General features: G+C 49.7%; 1 protein-coding gene across 5 annotated transcripts in view; it reads left to right on the top strand.

Annotated features, from left to right (window-relative positions):
• Positions 1 to 20,203, top strand: part of COL15A1 (collagen type XV alpha 1 chain) — a 98,205-nt gene that overhangs the window by 22,914 nt on the left and 55,088 nt on the right. For all 5 annotated transcript variants that reach the window (XM_061200195.1, XM_061200194.1, XM_061200198.1 and 2 more), the window contains 4 exons: positions 10,547 to 11,094; positions 12,252 to 12,326; positions 13,809 to 13,889; positions 18,832 to 18,979. In XM_061200195.1, coding sequence (XP_061056178.1) covers positions 10,547 to 11,094; positions 12,252 to 12,326; positions 13,809 to 13,889; positions 18,832 to 18,979 — 852 coding nt within the window. The remainder of the gene's footprint in view (positions 1 to 10,546; positions 11,095 to 12,251; positions 12,327 to 13,808; positions 13,890 to 18,831; positions 18,980 to 20,203) is intronic.

Raw genomic sequence — 20,203 nt, 5'->3', positions numbered from 1 at the left:
GGTAGCCTTTACTGTACCACCTGGTGCATGGGGTCCCTGCAGTGGCTCTGAACCCAAGTTTGGGGAAGGCAGTGAGGAAGGGGTCTGGAGGCCCTCACCGCAGCAGCACAGCAAGACCCACTGCTTGCTTCCTGGGGCTTGCGTATGGCTCTTGCACTGGAGCCAATTCTGCCTAGCCGATGGGTGGGTGTGTGTGTGTGTATGTGTGTGTGTGTGTGTGTGTGTAGGCGGGTGTTGCAGGCCTCTGTCACAGAATGAGGGAGTCATACCACTCTCTCCAGGCTCAGCTCCTCAGTTCCCTAGTCTCTGGGCCTACTTATCTGATTCTGTTATTAATTCTGTAAAGGCTAACAGTTGGAGGGTGACTGTGAAGGGAACCGCAGAGACCATGAAGGTACCCGGCCCAGAATCGGCCTAGTCCCTGGGTCCTGAGTGCTCCTGGCCCCTCGTGTTGTCCATTCTCATGGTGACTCTGGGAGCCAGCTTTTATTGCTGCCCCGCTGTACAGATTAGTTTACAGCTCAGAGAAGCAAATTGGCTTGCCCAAGGTCACACCCCAGTTAGTGGTAGACCCAGGGCTCAAGCCCAGATCGTTCTGCTACCAAACCCCAGGAGGTTAACCCTTACCTGTGGCTGCCAACCAGGAGAGGGCATCAGACTCACCCAGGCCAGACTCTGGAAGACTCTGATTCCATAGGGCCAGGCAGGAGGGGCAGACCTCTGTCTTTTTAAAAGCTCCCTGGGTGACTCTGACGTGTGGCTAGGACTGCAACCTTCATACCACATTATACTACCTAGTCAGATTTGAATCCTGACTGCAATTGCTTATTATCTTCATGGCCTTGGGGCAGTAATTAACTTTTCCAAGCCTCAGTTTTCTATCTTGTAAAATGGGGATAATAATATTATCTACTTCATAAAGAATCAAGGGTGAAGATGAAATGATTGGTGGAAAGCTCTTCAAATAGTGCCTCTCATGCAGCAAGCCCACAGTAAATCTTAGCCACAGATGTTATTGTTTCTTGTCATCCATTCATAGGTCACCCTTGCCAGACTCCGTGCTGGTGCCAGGGACCGCGAGATGAGTCTGCATGATCCATGCCCAGGAGCCCATGTCTAGGCATATCAGGGAAGGAAGGGCACTAACCACCAGAATGCAGAGATGAGGGTGTAGCGGTGGAGGGATGGACGGGGACTGTGGAAACACAGAGGGAGAGCCGAGGGGGAAGCCCAGGAGGCAGTGGGCTGTAATAGGTTGGCTTCCGCACTGGGGCTTCAGGTGAGTTACTTCCCCTCTCTGGGGCTTGATTCCCTTGCCTCCCTCCCCCCTGGCGAGGGAACAGGTGAGAGGATGCTTCGAAACCAGAGAGGGTGCTGGTGGGTGCAGACTTCTTCCTGCTGGGGCACCCAGCTGGGCCCAGCTCCTTCCAGCTGCTAGGCAGGGCAACCAAGCTGCAGGGCCCACACCTTGCCAGGAATCTGACCACCTCCAGGCCCCTTCAAAACCATCGTTTTCTCACTTGAGGTCAGAGGCCTGAAAGAAAGAGAGAGAAAGGAGAGCTCATACAGTAACTTCATTGAGCAGGAAAATTCCTGCGCTATATATGAAAACCGGAAAAGGGAAAGAGGCGTTCTAAGTTTACATGTAGAAAAATGCTCTTCTGTAATTCAGAAAAATGAGGTCTTTGATTGTTGGCAAGCCCAGGTCTTCCTTCTAAGTTGATCCAGGATTTTTTCCCTGGCAGGGAAACAGTTCTTTTTTCTAAGAAATGCATTGGGTGGTAGGTTTTTCTAAGAACCTCTTGCATCTTTGCTGGGTGTGGATGGAGCCCCTGCAGCAGGAATTCTGCTGCATTCATTTTCCTCGGGAAGGGAGTCAGGTAGAGCTGGGCACCTCCAGGGACTCCAGCCTGGGTGCGGTGAGGGTCCTCACAGGCAGAGCTATGACATTTTCCCGGGCACAGTGTTCCCCACTTCTGGCCAGGCCACACTGTCCAAAGACGAGGATGTCTGTAGGGGGAGAGCTGGATTTGTGCTGGTCCCCATTGGAGTCATTCCTTCCAGGCCTGAAGGCTGTGGGCTGAAGGAACCGGCAGTTAGGGGTGGTTAGAGAAACTGGAAAACAGATGGGAGATGAGGATGCAAAACTGAAGACCTTCAGACCTGGTAAGGGCCTTTGGAAACCATCTGATGCAGGCCTCTCATTTCATAGACGAGAAAACTGAGGCTCACAGAAAAGGGACTGCTCGAGATCATACACTGCGTTGGTGGCAGAATCTGCCTCCCAGGCCGGGCCCTGTCCACCATTCCATGCAGTGTCTGAGAGGCCACGGTGTGGAAGTCCAGAGGGCAGAGTTAGGCCCAGCCAGGCAGGTGGGAGCTACGGGAGGACATGCCTTAGCATACTGGGATAAAGAAGACTTAGAATTGCCCAGCAGTGGCCAGAGTTGTCCTGGGGGCATTGAGCTCCTGGACAGTGTAGATGTGCAAGCAGAAACCAGATAGACTTTGGTGTGGAGGGATGCGGCAGAGCAAACTCCTTCTCCAAATGGTGAGCTGCAGTCTTTCTGCATAGAGTCTGTGACTTGGTGAACTCCCAGCAGGCAGCAAAGGAGGCACTGGGGACCTCCTCTCTCCCAAGGGGTGAGTGCAGGGAAATCCAGGGGAGAGGGGCCCTGCTGGGGTCCCAAGGGCAGTCACCCCCACTTTACTTATACACACTTAGCCTGCTGGCTCCATCAAGGTTGGATCACCTGGACCCCCTAAGCCCTGCCCCCAGTGGGAGCAGGGAGAGTCAGTGAGTCCCCGTTTAAGCTGACTGAAGTGTTCTGTAGTCTTCACAGCTGCAAGTGGAAATGGGATGTGGGGAAGGGACACCTTTTGCTTTCCCGGGCAGCCGGTGTAGGAAAGGGGCAGAGGATGGGAGGGAGGCACCAGGGTTCTAGGCCTGGCTTGTTCACAGCTCCCCACTGACCTCAGACCTGCTCTCTTGGGTCACTTCCAGACCTGACTGTGATTCTGGCACAGGCGGTGTCCCTCACAGCTGCAGCCCAGGAAGCCTTCCTTGGGTTTCATGGGTGCAGTTCTCCGTGTGGCCGCCAGGGGCCGCTGCTGTGCACGTTCCTGGAGTGTCCTCAGCCACCCTGTCTGGCTTCTCTGCAACCCTCTTTGACCTAGAGCCAGAGGAATGCTCCTTAGTCCCTTGGGGCTTTAAAGGCTAACAAGCTCGAGCACTGGGCTCAGGTCCCAGATAATCATCTGTGAGATGGAGCTTTGCAAAGCCAGATACAGTTCCCTGAGGAGGCAAAGTTCCAGAGCCCAGGCTAGCCCCAGGCACTGCCTCAGGACCCCACAGATGGAAGGGCTGAACCAGCCCATTACATAGAATAAGAAACTGAGACCTGCCTGGGGAGGAGAGATGTCAGCTGTCCTGGAGAAGAGGAGAGGGAAGGGTTCCAGTTCTTCACCTCCTCTGGCCAGGTCACTGTCATCTCTGTGGAAGGAAAACCTGAACCCTGCCCTGTTTGTTTCTTCAGCACTAGGATTCTGCCCTGGTTTCCATGGAAACTGGCTTTGGACCCCTGGGAGGAAAGTTGCACCATGTGGTGACTGTTCAGATTTTCCTCTGCCCAGTCCACCTCTAAAACCGTCTGATTCCTCTTCCCTGTGCCCTCGGGAGGAGCTGCACCAAAGTTGTGCTCAGGAGCCCAAACCAAAGACTTGAGGAGAGTGAGGCCCAGTGGCATCTCTCTGTTCCCTTTCCTCAGGCCACAACGCCAAGTGCCTGCTCTCTGCCAAGCCCTGATGTGGGTATTTGAAGGAGGGAGTCATGCCTATGGCTCTCTGTATAGGGTGGGAGTGGAGCTCCAGTGTCTTGGGGTGCAGCTGAGTGAGCTTAGAAAGATTTGGCTGTGAGAACATAGGGGAGGATGTTCCAATAGAAGGAACAGCATGAGCAAAGACAGGGACAGGAAAAGGGGGAGAGTGAAGAGGTGAAGCAAAAGGTGTCTTGAGTGGAATTTCAACTTGATCCTGAGGGCACTGGGGAGCCATTGAAGGCTCTGGATCTTGTGAGTAGCATGAGCGGATGACTGCTAACTGAGACACCTAGATCATGAGCTTCTTGAGAGCCTACATTCTAGGTTCAGCTCCATATCCCCAGCTGCACACAAGGTGTGAGGTAGGGGCTTTATGAATGTTATCAAATTCATGAATTGGAAAAGTGGGTTGAAGAACTTCCATTGGAAATGAAGCTATCCCTATGCATTAATGAATTGAGAGATTAAGACTGAGGTCAGATGTCCTATGAGATAAGTAGTTATCTGTGGCGAAGTGTGGCCACCTCCCACAAAGGGCCCCAAGGTTCCTGAGGCCAGAGAATTCTGCAGTCAGTCCCCCATTAGCACTGCCCCCTCCAGTCTTGCCCCTCAAGGATGGCGAGATGTCTTCCCACCAGCTGTGATCTCCACCCCTAGCTTCCCACCCAGCACAGAGCCATCCTAGGACAAGCCTATGGACCAAGTTGCTGGGCCTGTTTGTCTTGGCTCCCTGGCTTCTCTCCCCTCCCTGGTGGCCGCCTGAGCAGGTGGCCTTCATGCTGGAGGCCAAGGAGAAATGAGCTTGCAGGCCCAGGCACAGCCCTGAGCATGGGTCACTCCAGGCCAGGGGTCGCTCCCTGCCACGCCACGCTGTGGGACCGTGTGTGTGGAGGGAGGGGTGGCTGCTGAGAGCACGGCTGGGCTGACTTGGACTTCCTCTAGATTGTGGCTTGGCTCCCCCTGTGGCCGACCCAGTGGAAGCAAGTCCTGTTGCCTGATGCCTGCACTCTGTTCCTCTCTCATGGCTGAGGTCTGGGCAGCAGGGGGCGGGTAGGATTAGGAAATGATCTCTTTGCAGACTGGTTTTTGCTAAGCTTATACCTTTGAATCAAACAGAAGACCCATTTCTACCATTTGTTGAGCACTTGCACTTTTCCTCCATCATCTCATTTGGTCCCCATGTGTGAGATGGGTGGGATGTCCCCTCGTCACCAGTAAGTTATCTGCCCAAAAGCTGCCCGCTTCGTAATTGGCAAAGGCTGGATCTGAATCCAACACCAAGGTAGTTCTCCTCTGAAGGCTGCCTCTTTTGCCCACTGTCCAGCTGGCCAACCAGTGGTCTGTGCCTGGCAGGGCTGGGGCAGCTTAGGGGTCGTGGGAGGGACACCAGTTCTGGGTCACCTGTCATTCCAAGTCACCCCTAAGGCAGAATCACACCTCCCCTCTGTCTATCCTTGCTTCACTGCTCCATCTACTGCTTTCTGGCTGTGTCTCCTGGTCCTGGAACTCTCTCCTTGACCATCCATTTCCCTGTCTGTAAAATAAGGAGATTGGATAGATTGGTGATTTTTTCTTTTTTCTTTTTTTCCCAAACCAGAATCCTCCTGGAACTAAGAATTCCCAGAATGGCCACATGGAAGCCTGGGCTTTACTGGCCATGGCAGCACTGGGCTGGTTTAAGCAGGCTTCTGGGTGGGAACCTCTCAGCCCCTGTCCTTGGGTACCCTGAACCCCCAGCTGTCCCTTGAACCCTCAGGACACCACTTAGAAACAAGCCGCTGGATGAGAGGCCCAGGTCATTCACTCCCCGTGGAACCACACATTCTACAAACCTGCAGTATCCCACCAGAGAGGGACTTCTCCTGTTCTCAGTAGGAGAGAGAGAGGAGCTAGAGGAAAAGCTTTCACTGGATTAAGTGGAGAAGAAAGCAAAGCTATCAGCAGGGTACTCATGGTTTTGTTTTGTTTTTATCTTTAAACTGTGGAGGGCAGAAAAGAAATCTCAGTGGGTTGCTTGCTTTTCTTTCTATTTCTTTTCTTTTCACTTTTTCTTCTTTCTATAGAGATGGGCTGTATTTGAGCGAGGAGAAACATGAAGAAAAGGTTTTATACTTGCTAAAAGGGGATGTAGGGTGTTAACATCTTTAAAAATATGTAAATGTCTTTATTTTTCACATCATGTACTTGGGGTAAAATTCAAAAAGTAGAAAAGAGTATCCAGTGAAAAGAAGGTCTCCTGTCATATCCCAGCCACCAGCACCTTTCCTTGGAGACAATCTCTGGTCCCAGTTTCTGGTGTATCTTTCTAGATGTATTTAATATATATTTTAAAATATATTTTATATATTTAAGTATTAATATATGTATTTCCAACTGATAGCAATTCTATTCTGCACCTTGTTTTTCGTATATGTTTGTTTCTAGTTAATACATCTTGTTTCATATTAAAACCTAAGGAACCATAACTTTTTAAAGTCTGCATTGTATTTCGTTGTATGGGTATATCAAAAGTTACTTTTTATTTTTTTTTATAAATTTATTTATTTATTTTTGGCTGCGTTGGGTCTTCGTTGCTGCGCGCGGGCTTTCTCTAGTTGCGACGAGCGGGGGCTACTCTTCGTTGCGGTGCACGGGCTTCTCATTGTGGTGGCTTCTCTCGTTGCGGAGCATGGGCTCTAGGCGCACGGGCTTCAGTAGTTGTGGCTCGCAGGCTCTAGAGCGCAGGCTCAGTAGTTGTGGCGCACAGGCTTAGTTGCTCCATGGCATGTGGGATCTTACCGGACCAGGGCTCGAACCCGTGTCCCCTGCATTGGCAGGTGGATCCTTAACCACTGCGCCACCAGGGAAGTCCCAAAAGTTATTATTTATTTAACCATTCCCCAAGAATTCCAAGACAGAATGGTTTAGATACATTTAGATACATTTTAAACAATACTGCAATGGATATTCTTGTAAGTGCTTTATATGTCACATTTGTAACTGTATCTGTTCTAAAAATTCATAGACGTATAACTGCTGGATCAAAGAGTACATATGCACTTTTACTTTTGATAAATATTGTCAAAGTGCCCCTCCCACAGATGTTGTGCCAGTTTACAGTCCCACCAGCAGTGCATTCGATGGCCTGTTTCCTCAAACTCTTGCTAAACAGATTATCCAACATTCTGATCTTTGCCAATCTGATAGGGAAAATCGTATCTCTTCATAATCTTACCTTGTATCTCTCTTGTTCTGAATGAGGTTGAGTATCTTTTCATATGTTTAAGAGCCATTTTTTTTTCTTTTACTGTGGAAAGAATTTCCTGTTCTTTGCCCATTTTTCTGTTGGATTTTTGGCCTCCTGCTTGTTCGTTTGTTTTGTGTATTAGCGTAATTCATCTGTTGTCTGTGATATATGTAGCAAATATTTTTGTCCAGGTTGGGATTTTATTTGACACTGTGGGGATTTATTTTTGCTATGCAGAACTTTAAAAATTTATGTGTTGTTAAATTTAATGAAATTTATAAATCTTTTTATTTTTGCCTTCTGGGGTTTGTCACACTTTAGTTTCTGTTTTAATGCAAGTTGCAAATGGACAGAAAAAGCATTGGATTGAGAATCAGATCTGCTTTTAGCCGCCAAATCCCTTCCCTCCTTTAACCTCAGTTTTGCCTTCTTTCTGTAAACTGAAGGGGTTGGACTTCATTCATTTATTTGTTCGTCTTTTCATGCATTCATTCATCAGCACTGAGCTGGATACTGGGAACACAGAGATAAATGGTGTGGTCCACGTTCTTGTGGTACAATGGGGAGAGAGACAGGTGACCCAACAGTGACCTGCAGTGTGCTGGGAGTGGAAGTGGAAGACCTCAGTGTATATCGAAGGGGCATCTGATGCGGGCCTGGAAGGAGGTGTAGGTCAGGAGGTGAAACAAGGGATTTCATGGGAGGGAGTCTTGGAGAATGAGGAGTTAGTTATTCTGGTAAAAATAACTGGTGGGGCGAGGTGGGGTGGTGGCAGAGGGAAGAGCATTTGACAAGGAGGGGAGAGGACCTGTGATGGCCTGGGACACTGGAGGGAGGGCGTCGGGCGTGCTGGGGAGTCAGAGTGCGGCTGCGTCTAGACCACAAAGGCCTCTCCAGCCAGGCGCCCAGGCTGCCGCGGACCCTGAGGGCACAGATGGCCAGAGAAGCCTTCTCATCAGGGCCTCAACATGATCAGATTTGCCCTTTTGTTGAGGATGGGACAATCGTTTTCATTAGAGTGTTGTGAAATATTTTCCATGGCATTTTTTATAAAGAATACTACAAGGAATACTTTTGAATATCACCTAGTTTAAGAAATAAACATCATCACTGTAGTTGAAAAGCCCCATGGACCACTCCCCAAATCTCATCTCTCTACCTCCCCGAAATGTTGGCAAGAACATGCTTCTGGTGGACATGTAAAATGGCACAGTTGCATCTTGATGATAATTAAGATAATAATTGCATCCAAAAAGAAATGATAATTATGGGATGTAATGTAGGTGTTAGCTAATGCTAGGGAAGTAATCATATTGCAATACATAATATAAGTGTATCATATCAACACTTTGTTCACCTTAAACTTACACAATATTACATGTCAGTTGTATCTCAATTTTTTTAAATGGCACAGTTGCTTAAGAGAACAATTTAGCCACACTCAGTGAAGTTGCAGATGCATATACCCATATCATCCAATAATTCTACACTAAGTGGTGGAATTACCTGCACAGGTAAGCACAAGGAGATGTGTATAAGAAGGTCCATAGCAGTAGTGGTTGTAATAGTGATGGAAACCTCACCTTCCATCAGCAGAAATGTGAACTAATCCATAGTGGCTTATGTATACCTAGAGTACTGCTGTGAAACTATGAGACCTGGAACCACATGTCTCAACAGGGATAAATCTCAAAAATACAGCGTTGAGTGGAAAAAAAAAAAGTTCCAGAATACATGCAGCATGCCAACATTTATATGAGGTTAGGAGACAGGCACAGCAGTGCTGCATTCTGTTAGAGACATATAGTCATGTAGTAAACACACAAAGGCATGCATGGGGATAATAAACACCAGACCCCCAGAGTGGCTGCCTCTGGGGCATAGGCAGGGAGAATAGGATCAGAGAGTTCATGAGAGCTTCAGCTGAGTTGATATTTTCTTTCTTAAGTGGAGTGGTGGGCCCATGCCTGTTCCTCATGTTATTCTTGTTCTAAAAATGTTAATAATGTATTTTATTTAGCCCAGAATTTCCCCAAATTATCATCTCAACAAGAAATCAATCTAAACGTGTTAAACAAAATGAATATCTTACATTCCTTTTTTCAAACATTCCTTTTTCAAAATCCAGTTTGTATCTATTGTCCCGCCTGCAGAGCTCCTGCCCACCTCTCTCTGGGACCTGCCTTCCTATCTCATCACCTCAGGTGCACAGGGGTGCACGTCACTGCAAGCCAGCCTGCAGCCTTCTCCCAGGGGACGGTGGTTGGGTGGACCAAGGCTCATGAACCTGGGGTCCTTTCCAGGCCACCACAATGGAGGCCTATTATTTCTCCCCCCAAGGGGTAGTGGTTAAGAGCACACCTCTTTAGTGGGATGCTCTCCTGAGGGGCTTACCTTGGGCAAATTTCTTACCTTCTCTAAGTTTTCTCTGGGGTAGAATGGGGATAATAGTACCTACCCTTATGGAGTTGTTGTGAGGAGGAAATGAGCTAGCTAATGTATGTGAAGAGATTAGAGCCTGGTAAGAGTGAGAGCCCGGGGAATGTGGGTGATGCTGATCATGATGACGACAGTGACAAAGGGTGATGACGATGGTACGTATTTCAGTTGTCCTAAGGTCTGGGAACACTTTGTTTTGTCCCTGCTTTTTTCCCCACACCCTGAGGCACTTAAACAGTAGACCTCATTCAAAATAAAACAAAACAAAATAAACCTGTCCACTTTTTTTTTTTTTTTAATAAATTTATTTATTTATTTATTTGGCTGCTTTGGGTCTTCGTTGCTGTGCATGGACTTTTCTCTAGTTGCGGCGAGTGTCGTTGTGGTGTGTGGGCTTCTCATTGCGGTGGCTTCTCTTGTTGCAGAGCACGGGCTCTAGGCACGCGGGCTCAGTAGTTGTGGTTTGTGGGCTTAGTTGCTCCGCGGCATGTGGGATCTTCCCGAACCAGGGCTCGAACCTGTGTCCCCTGCATTGGCAGGCAGATTCTTAACCACTGTGCCACCAGGGAAGTCCCAAACCTATCCTCTTTTAAAGAAAGAAATGGGGAGAAAAATCCTTAAGTTGATGGGGGAACACTGTAGGGATATTCTAGGAATATTTTTAAATGTTTTCCAAACTGCTCATCATGACTTGTTCGTGGGTAACAATATCAGTTCAGTAGGTTGTTTCCAGCATGTTTTTAATAAAACAAAAGAGAAAAAGAATTGTTAAACAGAAAGGAAAATATCATAGTGCCTGGTAAGTATTAAAAGTCAATAATGTTTTATGAAACATCTGTTTCACTGTTACAGATATATATTTGTCTAAACGTGCATATTGGGTGGCCATGTAAATGCATTTCTTATTGTCAGTCGTTGTCAAAAAAGTTTGAAAAGCAATAATTAAGACACAACAGTGGGGTTCCTGAAGGATCCCATTTCATTCCTGAATTTATTTCTTCCTCATTTCCGAGCGTAGTAGAATGTATATGTGAAGCATGGCCTCCTCTCTCCCTCCCTGCAGAACTGGCTTCCCAGGGCCACCTGGACCTCACAGAGCTCATCGGCGTCCCGCTGCCCTCGTCCGTGTCCTTTGTCACTGGCTATGGTGGCTTCCCAGCCTACAGTTTCGGGCCTGGTGCCAACGTCGGCCGCCCGGCCAGGACCCTCATCCCACCCACCTTCTTCAGGGACTTTGCCATCAGCGTGATGGCGAAGCCCAGCAGTGCCCGAGGCGGCGTGCTCTTTGCTATCACAGATGCCTTCCAGAAGGTCATCTACCTGGGCCTGCGGCTCTCAGGAGTGGAGGACGGCAGCCAGCGGGTCATCCTCTACTATACGGAGCCCGGCTCCAAGGTGTCCCGTGAGGCGGCCGCCTTCCTGGTGCCCGTGATGACCCACAGGTGGAACCGCTTTGCCATGGTTGTCCAGGGCGAGGAAGTGACCCTCCTTGTGGACTGCGAGGAGCACAGCCACGTCCCCTTCCCGAGGTCCTCCCGGGCCTTGGCCTTCGAGCCCAGTGCGGGAATCTTCGTCGGCAACGCAGGAGCCACGGGGCTGGAGAGATTCACTGTGAGTCCAAGTCCTGCAGATCAGGGGGGCCGCTGGACACCGTGCGATAAACGCAAGCAGCTATTCTTGTTATTATTTTACTCTTATGTCCTCAAAGAGGCATGTATGCTGGTGGGAAGAAAGCTAGGCCCAGAGCACAAAACCCAGATGCCAGCCCTGAGTTTTCAGTGTAGCTTGAGGATTTTAGACAGTATCTGGATTCTCTGACCTGCTCTGTGTTTTCTTATCTACAAGTAGGGATAAGAAAACCTAGGCCACAGGGTTGTGGAGTCACGTGAGCTAGCCTGTGTGAAAGCACTTTGTATGTTTTAAGGCACTATAGAAAGGGTAAGGTTTGTTATATCCTTCAGTGATTTTTATCTTTGGAAAAGGGTGGCAGTTGCATGTAATTTCTACAAAGGTGGAATAGCTGGGATGCCAGAGTGTGAGGTAGTTTCTCTCTCTCCTTTTGGATAATGTGCCTTGAAAAAAATACCGGAAAACTGATTTTGCTGTCAAAATGGGTTTTTATGAATAAGCCATTCTAAAGCAAATCCCTGAGTTACTGTAGTTATTCATTTAGTCAGCACCATTCTTACTGATACCTTCCCAACTGATTCAGGACAGGCCTGTGGGCTGGGGTTTGGGTTTATCTGTAGTACAGTGGAAGATGGATTTAAGAAGTTAAAATCTGATGAATAATTTTGAAACGCTCACTTGGGGATAGTCATGGAGAACGGGCTGTCAGGTGTGGAGAGGGGAGGCGGAGTGGAAGCAGGGAGTTTGGTGGACACCTGCTCTGGGGACAGGTCCTTCCAGCTGGGAAGCTTTGAGCCATGGGGGAGAGACACTTTCTGGTGGGGGAGGCGTGCATTTTAGGGCTCGTTGTTGACAAGCCGGGGACCTGGGGACCAGTTAGGAGGCTGCTGTTAGTCTGCGCTTTGAACACCATGCTCTCCAAGGACCTCTCTGGTTAGTGGGGCTCATATTACATTGGCCCAAGGAGAGTCCCCCTGAATGAGAGCAGGCCTGGAGGTGGCTTGGTTTCCTTGTCACGGCTATGGGCAGCACTTCTCACACCTGTCCTTTCACGGCTTCTTCTCTGTTACAAAAAAGTCATGTTTCCCAGGGCTGCTTGTGCTGTAGACGTGGCCTCTGACCCCTCTGCTTTTCCCTAGGGGTCTATACAGCAGCTCACCGTCCACCCTGACCCCAGGACTCCCGAGGAGCTGTGTGAAGCTGAAGAATCCTCGGTGAGCCCCTACGTCCCCCCAGCAGCCAGAGAAGCTGGCGCCCAGGCAATTTTTCATTCCCAACGTCATGGAGTCTCTGAAATCTCTCATCTTGGCAAGCACTGCGTCAAGTCCTATTTTGGGCTTTTTGGCTTTATTATTATTTTTAAGAACTTCAGCCATGTCTTTGGTGTGTGGTGGGGAGGAGTTGTGTTTCTTCTAAGGTATTAGGTTCTTCCGTGGCTGTGCCGGTCAATGGCCTGGTTTCCAGACTTCCTGCCAAGAAAGGGTGTCAGGATTCTAAAATCAAAGTAAAAACTCTAAGACATTCTGGGTGTAAATTCTTATAAAAACAAAACTAAATTTAGCTTTTATGCTTGGCAAATGAATCAGTTCCTCAGTTGGGGGGCAGTGGTGGTGGGCAGGGGACAAAAGATGGGTCCTTTCCCCCCTCCTTCCCTCCCTTCCTCCCTTCCTCCCTCCCTCCCACCAGAATTGACTGAGCACCTGCAAGGTGACAGACCTGGGGAGATGCTGGAGATAAAGGGATGAACTGGGAACTGTCTCTAGCCTCCAGATGCTCACACACACCCAAACTGCAGTGACAGAGCTGAGTGTGATTGGCCCTCAGACCCAAATTCTAGAGGTCAGGTCGGGGCAGGAAGGTGGAGGAGGAGGAGTGGGAAGCCGGTCAGGCAGGAGCTGATGGCTGACCGGTGACAAGCAAGTGTCATCCAGATGAAGAAGAAAAGGTGTTCCCGGCAGGAGCCATGGCATAATGCAGGAAAGGCAGAGACAAGCAGAGCGTGGCGTATTCCTAGAGCTTCTGCCCCTCTTTGGGTGGTGTCAGCCCCAAAGCTAAAATAAGCTGATTTTATTCATTTAGTAAAAATTGCTGCCAGTGTAGTTGGAAAGCGCCTCCAAGGTGGAACTTGGATCTGTGAGAATGTTTGCTCTCCTTGAGGCTGTGATCCCAGCCTGGCGTTCCCGTGACGCTGAAAGAAAGGAAGCTTTGTGTGTATTTATTCCTTCATCTCCGTGTTGCTATTGAACAAATAGAAACAACCCAAGGGTCCACAAATAAGTTACAAAATCATGGCATACGGGTGTCTTGGCTGCCATTAGGGGGCTAACTGTGAAGAATAGGTAGCAAAGGGAGGATGTATTTCAAATGTAACGACTCCCAGTGAGAAATTCTGGTGACAGCCATGCAAGGAGGGAGTGTCTTTTGATCGAGATTGAAGGGCACCTGGGCAAAATGCAGGTAGGTATGTTAGACTGCACTGATTGTAGTTTTTTGTTTGAGCAATAAAACGTGGAAGGAAACAAAAAGAATAGCCAAGACATATGCTGTCTTCTCCATCCCACTTCCTCTGTCTCCATCCATCTCCATCTCTCTCTTTCTCTTTCACACACGCACCGTTCCTCCACAGGAGTTCATTTCTGTGACTCCGCAGTTGTAAACTGCCCCCCCTCTGCCCAGCATGATTTTTCTCCACACAGGCATCAGGAGAGACCAGCGGGCTTCAGGCGACAGAGAGAGTAGCTGAGATCTTGGAAGCCATCACCTACACTCAAGCCCCGGTGAGTACTGGGTGCTGTGCCATGTCCTCTTAGTCGGCTTTTAGGGGGCTGGGCGTTATCAGAGAGTATCCAGAGTCCCGGTCTGACGTCTCTGTTCTCAGAACTGTGACTTCATTAGACAGTTCACCTGGGGAGGTCAGGAAAGCACTGGCCAATGGGCATTTTGCAAAATCCCAAGTGCAGGGGAACACCGTTACCTGGGTGCCACCCTGTGCTGTGGCCACGAGAGGGCTGTCCAAAGGTGAACTTTGTGCTCTATCACCTCCCAGCTGTGTGAGCTTAGGTGACTTACTCAGCCTCTCTGAGCCTCAGTCCCTCTCCCATAAAACAATAATCAGCGTGCTGTCTCATGGGGTCCTTGTGAGGTTAGATGAGGCCATGCAGGGGCAGGTCTCGGCCCAGTGCCTGGAACAAGGGAGGTGGCCCTGAACGGTGACTGTTGTCACATTTGCTCAGGGCTCTGGCTGTGAGAAGGAAGTTGGGGCCCCCACTCCTGTGAGATGCACAGTCCTCCCAGGAGCTCGTTTCTGGCCCCATGGGAAAGGCAGCCATCCTCCCAGTGGTGTGGGCCTCCTCCCTCCTGGGAATGTGCCCCGTGGCCGAGACAAGGAAGTGGTTTTGAAAGCACTGAATCAGACTGTGGAGACACCAAGGAGCCTGTTTTAATGAAAACAGCCAGCAGTGTCTGAGTCACTGAGCACAGAAGCCCCAGCCATCTCCTCGACTGGTCTGGCTCAGTCTATAGACTCATCTCTGACAGAAGAAAGCAGGGAGCTAGAAGTAAGGTGGGGGCTATAAATTATAGACCTCCAGTGACAGAGGGGTGGGTGGTGCAGAATAGGACCAGAGTCTGTTAGTATGGGAGGGACTTAAAGGTCACCTCTTTCTGTTCAGATGTGTACAGAAAACTGCCCTTTGTACAGATGAGCAAACTGAGGCCCAGAGAGGGAAGGAGACTGGCCCTAGGGTGTGTGGCTGAGCTGAGGCTAGAGCACAGGTCCCCTCATGCCCCATCAAGGGTTCAGGCCGTGACCCTGTGCTGCCGGCCTGGGCGGTGTTGCAGGGGTGCATTCTCAGGAACACAGCCGATTTGGGGGTAGCTGAGATGGAGAAAGTCAAGGGTCCAAGGTGCCCGCCTAGGTGGTGACTGGCGGGTGGCTGCTCTGGGCAGTGTTGCAATCCTGTGTGCCCATCAGCCCTTGGCCACCCCACTGGCATGTCCAGGGCATAGGGCAGCAGGGCACAGAGCCGTGGTCCCCTGGGCTTTCTATCCTGACGCTGCCCCCCAGGGTACCAGTTCACAGCTAGGAGTGAGGCTGACTTGAGCAGAGAGGCTAATAACCCGAGGTGGCCCTGAGGGACGGACAGGAAAGGGGAGTTGGGCTTAGGAGCATGAGATGTCATGGAGGGTGCTAGTCAGGACTGTAACCTTCTTTGCAGGGTGGTGGTTTCCATTCATTCCCCAGAGGAGGCACTGAGGTACACGCGAGTGAAGCGCTTTGCCCCCGGGGCTGCCCAGCCTGGAGGTGGCAGAGCCAGGTCTCCAGCCTGGGCCCAGGCCGCTATCAGTCATGTCACCCCCAGCTAGGGACTTCTCCCTTTCACCCTCTCCTGGAAGGCTCCCCCCCTCCCTGGCCACCCGCCTCCCCCCGCCCCCTCCAGGGCAGGGGAATTACCCTCTTCAGCTCAGACATTCCCCTCCCCTCTCTGTCTGGCTTCTCTCTTGGAATGAATCTCACTTCCCTGTCCTCAGCCTTTCCAACCCTGCCACCCTCCAAGACACAAGCATGACTAGCGAACTGAATCATGGACTGCCTGAGCACTCAGGGCCTTAAAAAGCTGGGCCCTCCTCGCCTCCTTCCCCATTTAGGGTAGGAGCCTCTGCTCCCCAGTTCTTCCCCCTGCTAAGTCAGCATCTGCTGACACACCTTTCCATTTCTGGAAAGTTCTATCTTTGCCGAGTTAGAATTAATACCCTATGGTTCTCAGCCCTGGCTGTGCATCAGAGTCCTGAGTGTGTGTGTGTGTGTGTGTGTGTGTGTTTATGTGTATGTGTCCATATGTGTCTGTGTGTATATGTCTGTGTGTGTATGTATGTGTGCTTGTACGTGTTGTGTGTATGTGTGCGTGTAGGGGGGTGCGTGCAGGGGGAGGGTCTTAAAAAAAAGCCTCTTGCCTGGGCTGCATACCCGGACATTCAGATTCAGTAGGTCTGGAGTAAGATCTGATAGTCTGTACTTACACAAAGCTCTGCAGGTGATTCTGCTCCACAGCCAGGACCCCTCTTCCACCCACACCCAAGTGCTCACAGGTTCCCAACACGCCACACCCTTTCACTCTTTGTCTGTGCCTTGGCTCCTGCAGGTTCTGTTTGCCCGGAGGGCCCTTGCCCACCCCTGTCTCTGCCTGGCCAGTTCCCGCTCCTTCAGGATCCAGTCCATAGCCCATGACTGGCGGCCACGGCCACGCTGCCCTCCTCACGCGTGACTCTCACTCCGGCAATCCCAAGTGTCACAGTCATCACAGTTAGTTGGGTCTGGGTCTGTATCTCCCCAGTAGTCCAACAGTTTAAGGACAGATGCCCTTCTTATTTACTCCTTTCTATATCCCGGGGAACAGCCAAGACATGGCACACAGTAGGGCCTCAGGAAATATGTGTTGAATGTGGGCCAGCAAATTACCACATTTTAATTAAAAAGTCTTAAGGCTCGACATTCCCATTTTGTCACAGGCCACACTGGTTCTCCATCCACACTAACGCCTGAAAACCAGCAGCAGCCTGTTGGAGACAGGACACCTGACCCTGACTGCCTAGGGTCAGCTCACCAGCTCTGCCTTGAACCCAGGCTTCATGGCTGCCTTGTTGGGATTTTGCCAGAAGAGGTTTTTAGCTGAGAGGCTGGAGTTGGTGATTTCATATAACTCAAACTTTGCCAACTTGAGTTACTGAGCTCAGCCCACCCTTATCTGACTGTCCTGTGTTTCCCGTACGCTCACCTGCCCTACCTGCCTCATCTCAAATCCCAAGCCCCTTATAAAGCCACTTGGCTTCCAGCCACCCGCAGTCTTGCTCCAGGCTAGGGAGCCATGGTGAAGTGGCTTCCCCCAACCCTTGGCAGGGAGAGGAGAGGAACCTGCCTGGGGCAGGTGTCCTTACCGCCTTGCTAGATCACCATGCAGCTGGGGAATGGGGAGTTCTTTCTTGGTCTTCTTCCCAGCCTCTCCTTGGTTGGGGGGCGGTGACTGCTTGCTGCTCCCACTATACCTCCCTGGTTCCTCCCTCACTGGGCTTCTTTAGTGCACCCTCCTGGTCTCCTGGCCTAAACTTCAACACCCCAAATCCATGCTCTCACTGACACCAGGGTGAACGCCCTAAAGTACACACCTGCCCACATCTCCCCCATCCTGATACCCAAAGGGACACAGTTTGTTGCCTCTGGTTTAAGGCCAGACTTCTCAACTAAGAACCAGCCCCCTCCCTCTCTCTGCCTCCCCAGGCTTTATCCCCCTTCTTCCATCCTCGAACCCTGGCCAAGCACAGGTTGTCAGGCCCTGGCAGTGCTGTGTCCTTTCTCACCTCAATGCCTCCTTCCATCACTGTTCTCTGAAACTGTTCATTCTTCAAGGCTCAACTTCTTGAAGCCTTCCATCTCTGCCCTCACCCTGGAGATTTTAAGGTACAGTAAACTATATCTTTTTTTTAGTACAATATTCCGTATTCATTATGGAAAAAACTACAAGTACAGTTGAGCAAAATGATAATCACCTTTAATATTAACACCCAGAGAAATCACATCTAGGGATGTTGATGATAGCTACCATTTATGGGCTCATACTATGGGCCTGGCCCTGTGCCAAGCACATCCATGCATTTTATAACTTTTAAGTAGTTATTATTGGACCCATTTTACAGAGGAGGAAGCTGAGGCTCAGTGAGGTTATATGAGTTGCTCAATATAATATAGCTAATAAGTGGAGAGCTGGGATTTGACTTGAGTTTGGTTATAAGAACTGAACCATTAAATCCTAAGTTATGGGGCGCATAAGAATCTTCTTTGTTCTGATGGACCAGAGATTCATCATTTATATACTAGGTTCTGACATTAAGGAAATAACCTTCTGTTATTAGTCAGGATAGGTAAGTGATAGGTGTGGTAAGAAATTTACCCTGAAATCTTAGTGTCTTAGTTGTTTCTTGTTCATACCACAGGTACCACACTGGTCGGCAGGATCCTTCCATTCACCCTAGCCCCTTGAGCTCAGAAAGTGATGAGACTATCTGACCACTAACGAGCCCTGGGTCACAGGAGCTGCTCCCCGATCCTGGGTCTGGGGATGACCTTTGCTGCCCTTTATCAGGATTTCTGCCTAGCTCTCTGAACTGCTCTGTTTCCAACTGTTGGGGTTTTTGGTTTGTTTGCTTTTTCCTAGTTGGTAAAGGTGGTGAAGACATTGACTTTGGAAAAGTTACACAGAAGCTGAAGTTTCCTAGAAAGGAAACCATACACATCTTTTTTTTCATAGGTATACAGGACCAGTGTACCTCTGGGATTGGATTTATACAGCTTTTATTGAGCACAGCCCCCTTCCTTCCTCCCTCCCTCCCTCCCTCCCTCCCTCCCTTTAACGCGTCTTTACTGAGCACCTCCTCTGTGCTGGCCTGGGATGCAGGGATCACAGGGATATGGTCTCTGTGCTCAAAGAGCTTCAGCCAAGAGTATCAGAGTCTTGCTGTAAACTGAACAAAATTTAATTACCCTAACATACACCTTTTTTAGGGCCTGGGCGGCTCAGTGATCGCCCAGGTGCACAATAGGCAGGTCTAGGCTTGCTTCTGGGTTTATTCAGCTTTTGTGGAGATACTGTTTTCTCCAGTGATATTCACTGCCGTCTTTTTTGCTCTCCTGCCAAGTAAATCCTTTGGGTCTCATTTCCCCTGCAGTCTAGAGAAGCAAGAGTTGGCCCCATACACACACCTCCAACCCTGTCTTCTCCCTCTGAGGATGCAGAGCTTTCCGGTGAACCTGTACCTGAGGGGGCCCAGGAAACCACCAACATGAGCGCCGTCCCGCACAGCAGCCCCGAGCAAGGCAAGTCCCCGATGCACCTTCATACGCAGTGGGTTTTGTTGAGTGACGACTGGGTGATATATGTGATAGAGAGCATCTCACTTGAGCTTCCCCTCAACCCCCTGAGGAAGGGACTATAATCATCCTCATTTCCCAAACAAGATGGAGAAATCGAGTCACAGGGAGGTTATGTCACCCAGCTGAGGCTCCACAGCTCCTAAATGGCAAAGCCGGTGTTTAATCTTGGATGCCAGAACTTTTAACCTCCAGATTCCACCCCTCCAGAAGGGCCTGGGGTGTGAAAAGCTTGTGATAATTGTGGCTGCTTATTAAATACCTACTGTGTGCCAAGTGTTTACATACTTCCCCTCCAATCCTGACAACATGTCTACTAGTCGCTAGTATTAGCTAGTATTTTACAGATGGAAAAACCGATGCTTGGAAAGGTGAGTGATGTGCCCACAGTCACACAGCTAGTGAGTGGTGGGACTGAGCCAGCGCCCAGGCCTGACTCCAGAATCCCTACTCCTTCCAGCCTTGGCCACAAACTCGCCGACTCTCTGAGGATCAGGCCATCTAAACTCCTGTTGGCACATGTGGGAAACAAACTGATGGCCAAAGAGGGGCAGACACCCAGGAGGTCATTGGCAGGCCCTGGGGGCAGTGCTGGCCTCCTGACTACCCATTCAGGGCTCTCGCCCCTGCCCAGCCATACAGGGGAGCCCTGGCAGAAGCCCAGGATCTGACGGGATCCCCCAGGCAGCAGCATGGCCGGAGATCGGCCTGCCTTTTCTGCCCTTTATCAGAGGGGTAACCATTCAAACTAAAGTTACAGCCAACACCAGAGCACTGAGATTTAGGTACAAGGTCAAAAACAACCCAGACTGTCCACATTCACATGTACAGCCCTGGAATTGGGGACACAGAAAATTTAATGACCCAGAGACATGATCATGGTGTACTCCACAAGAAAAGCAGCTTTCAAAACTATATGTGTGCTGTGACCCTAAATCTGAATATATGTTATTTATATCTATTTATATATAACCATGTAGAGCACTGTGTGTGTGTGTGTGTGTGTGTGTGTTAGAATAATATACAACAAAATGCTGTGAGTGGTTATCTCTGGGTGGCAGGATTGTAGGTTTCTTTTGTACTTCGGTATTTTATGTCTTCTAAAATCCTATGTATCATTATTCCTTTTACTTGTGCCCTCAGTAAATGAATATTATTTTAACAACTAGG

Source organism: Eubalaena glacialis, chromosome 9, assembly GCF_028564815.1.
Source record: "Eubalaena glacialis isolate mEubGla1 chromosome 9, mEubGla1.1.hap2.+ XY, whole genome shotgun sequence".
Taxonomy (NCBI): domain Eukaryota; kingdom Metazoa; phylum Chordata; class Mammalia; order Artiodactyla; family Balaenidae; genus Eubalaena; species Eubalaena glacialis.
This window is presented reverse-complemented; position numbering and strand designations above follow the sequence as displayed.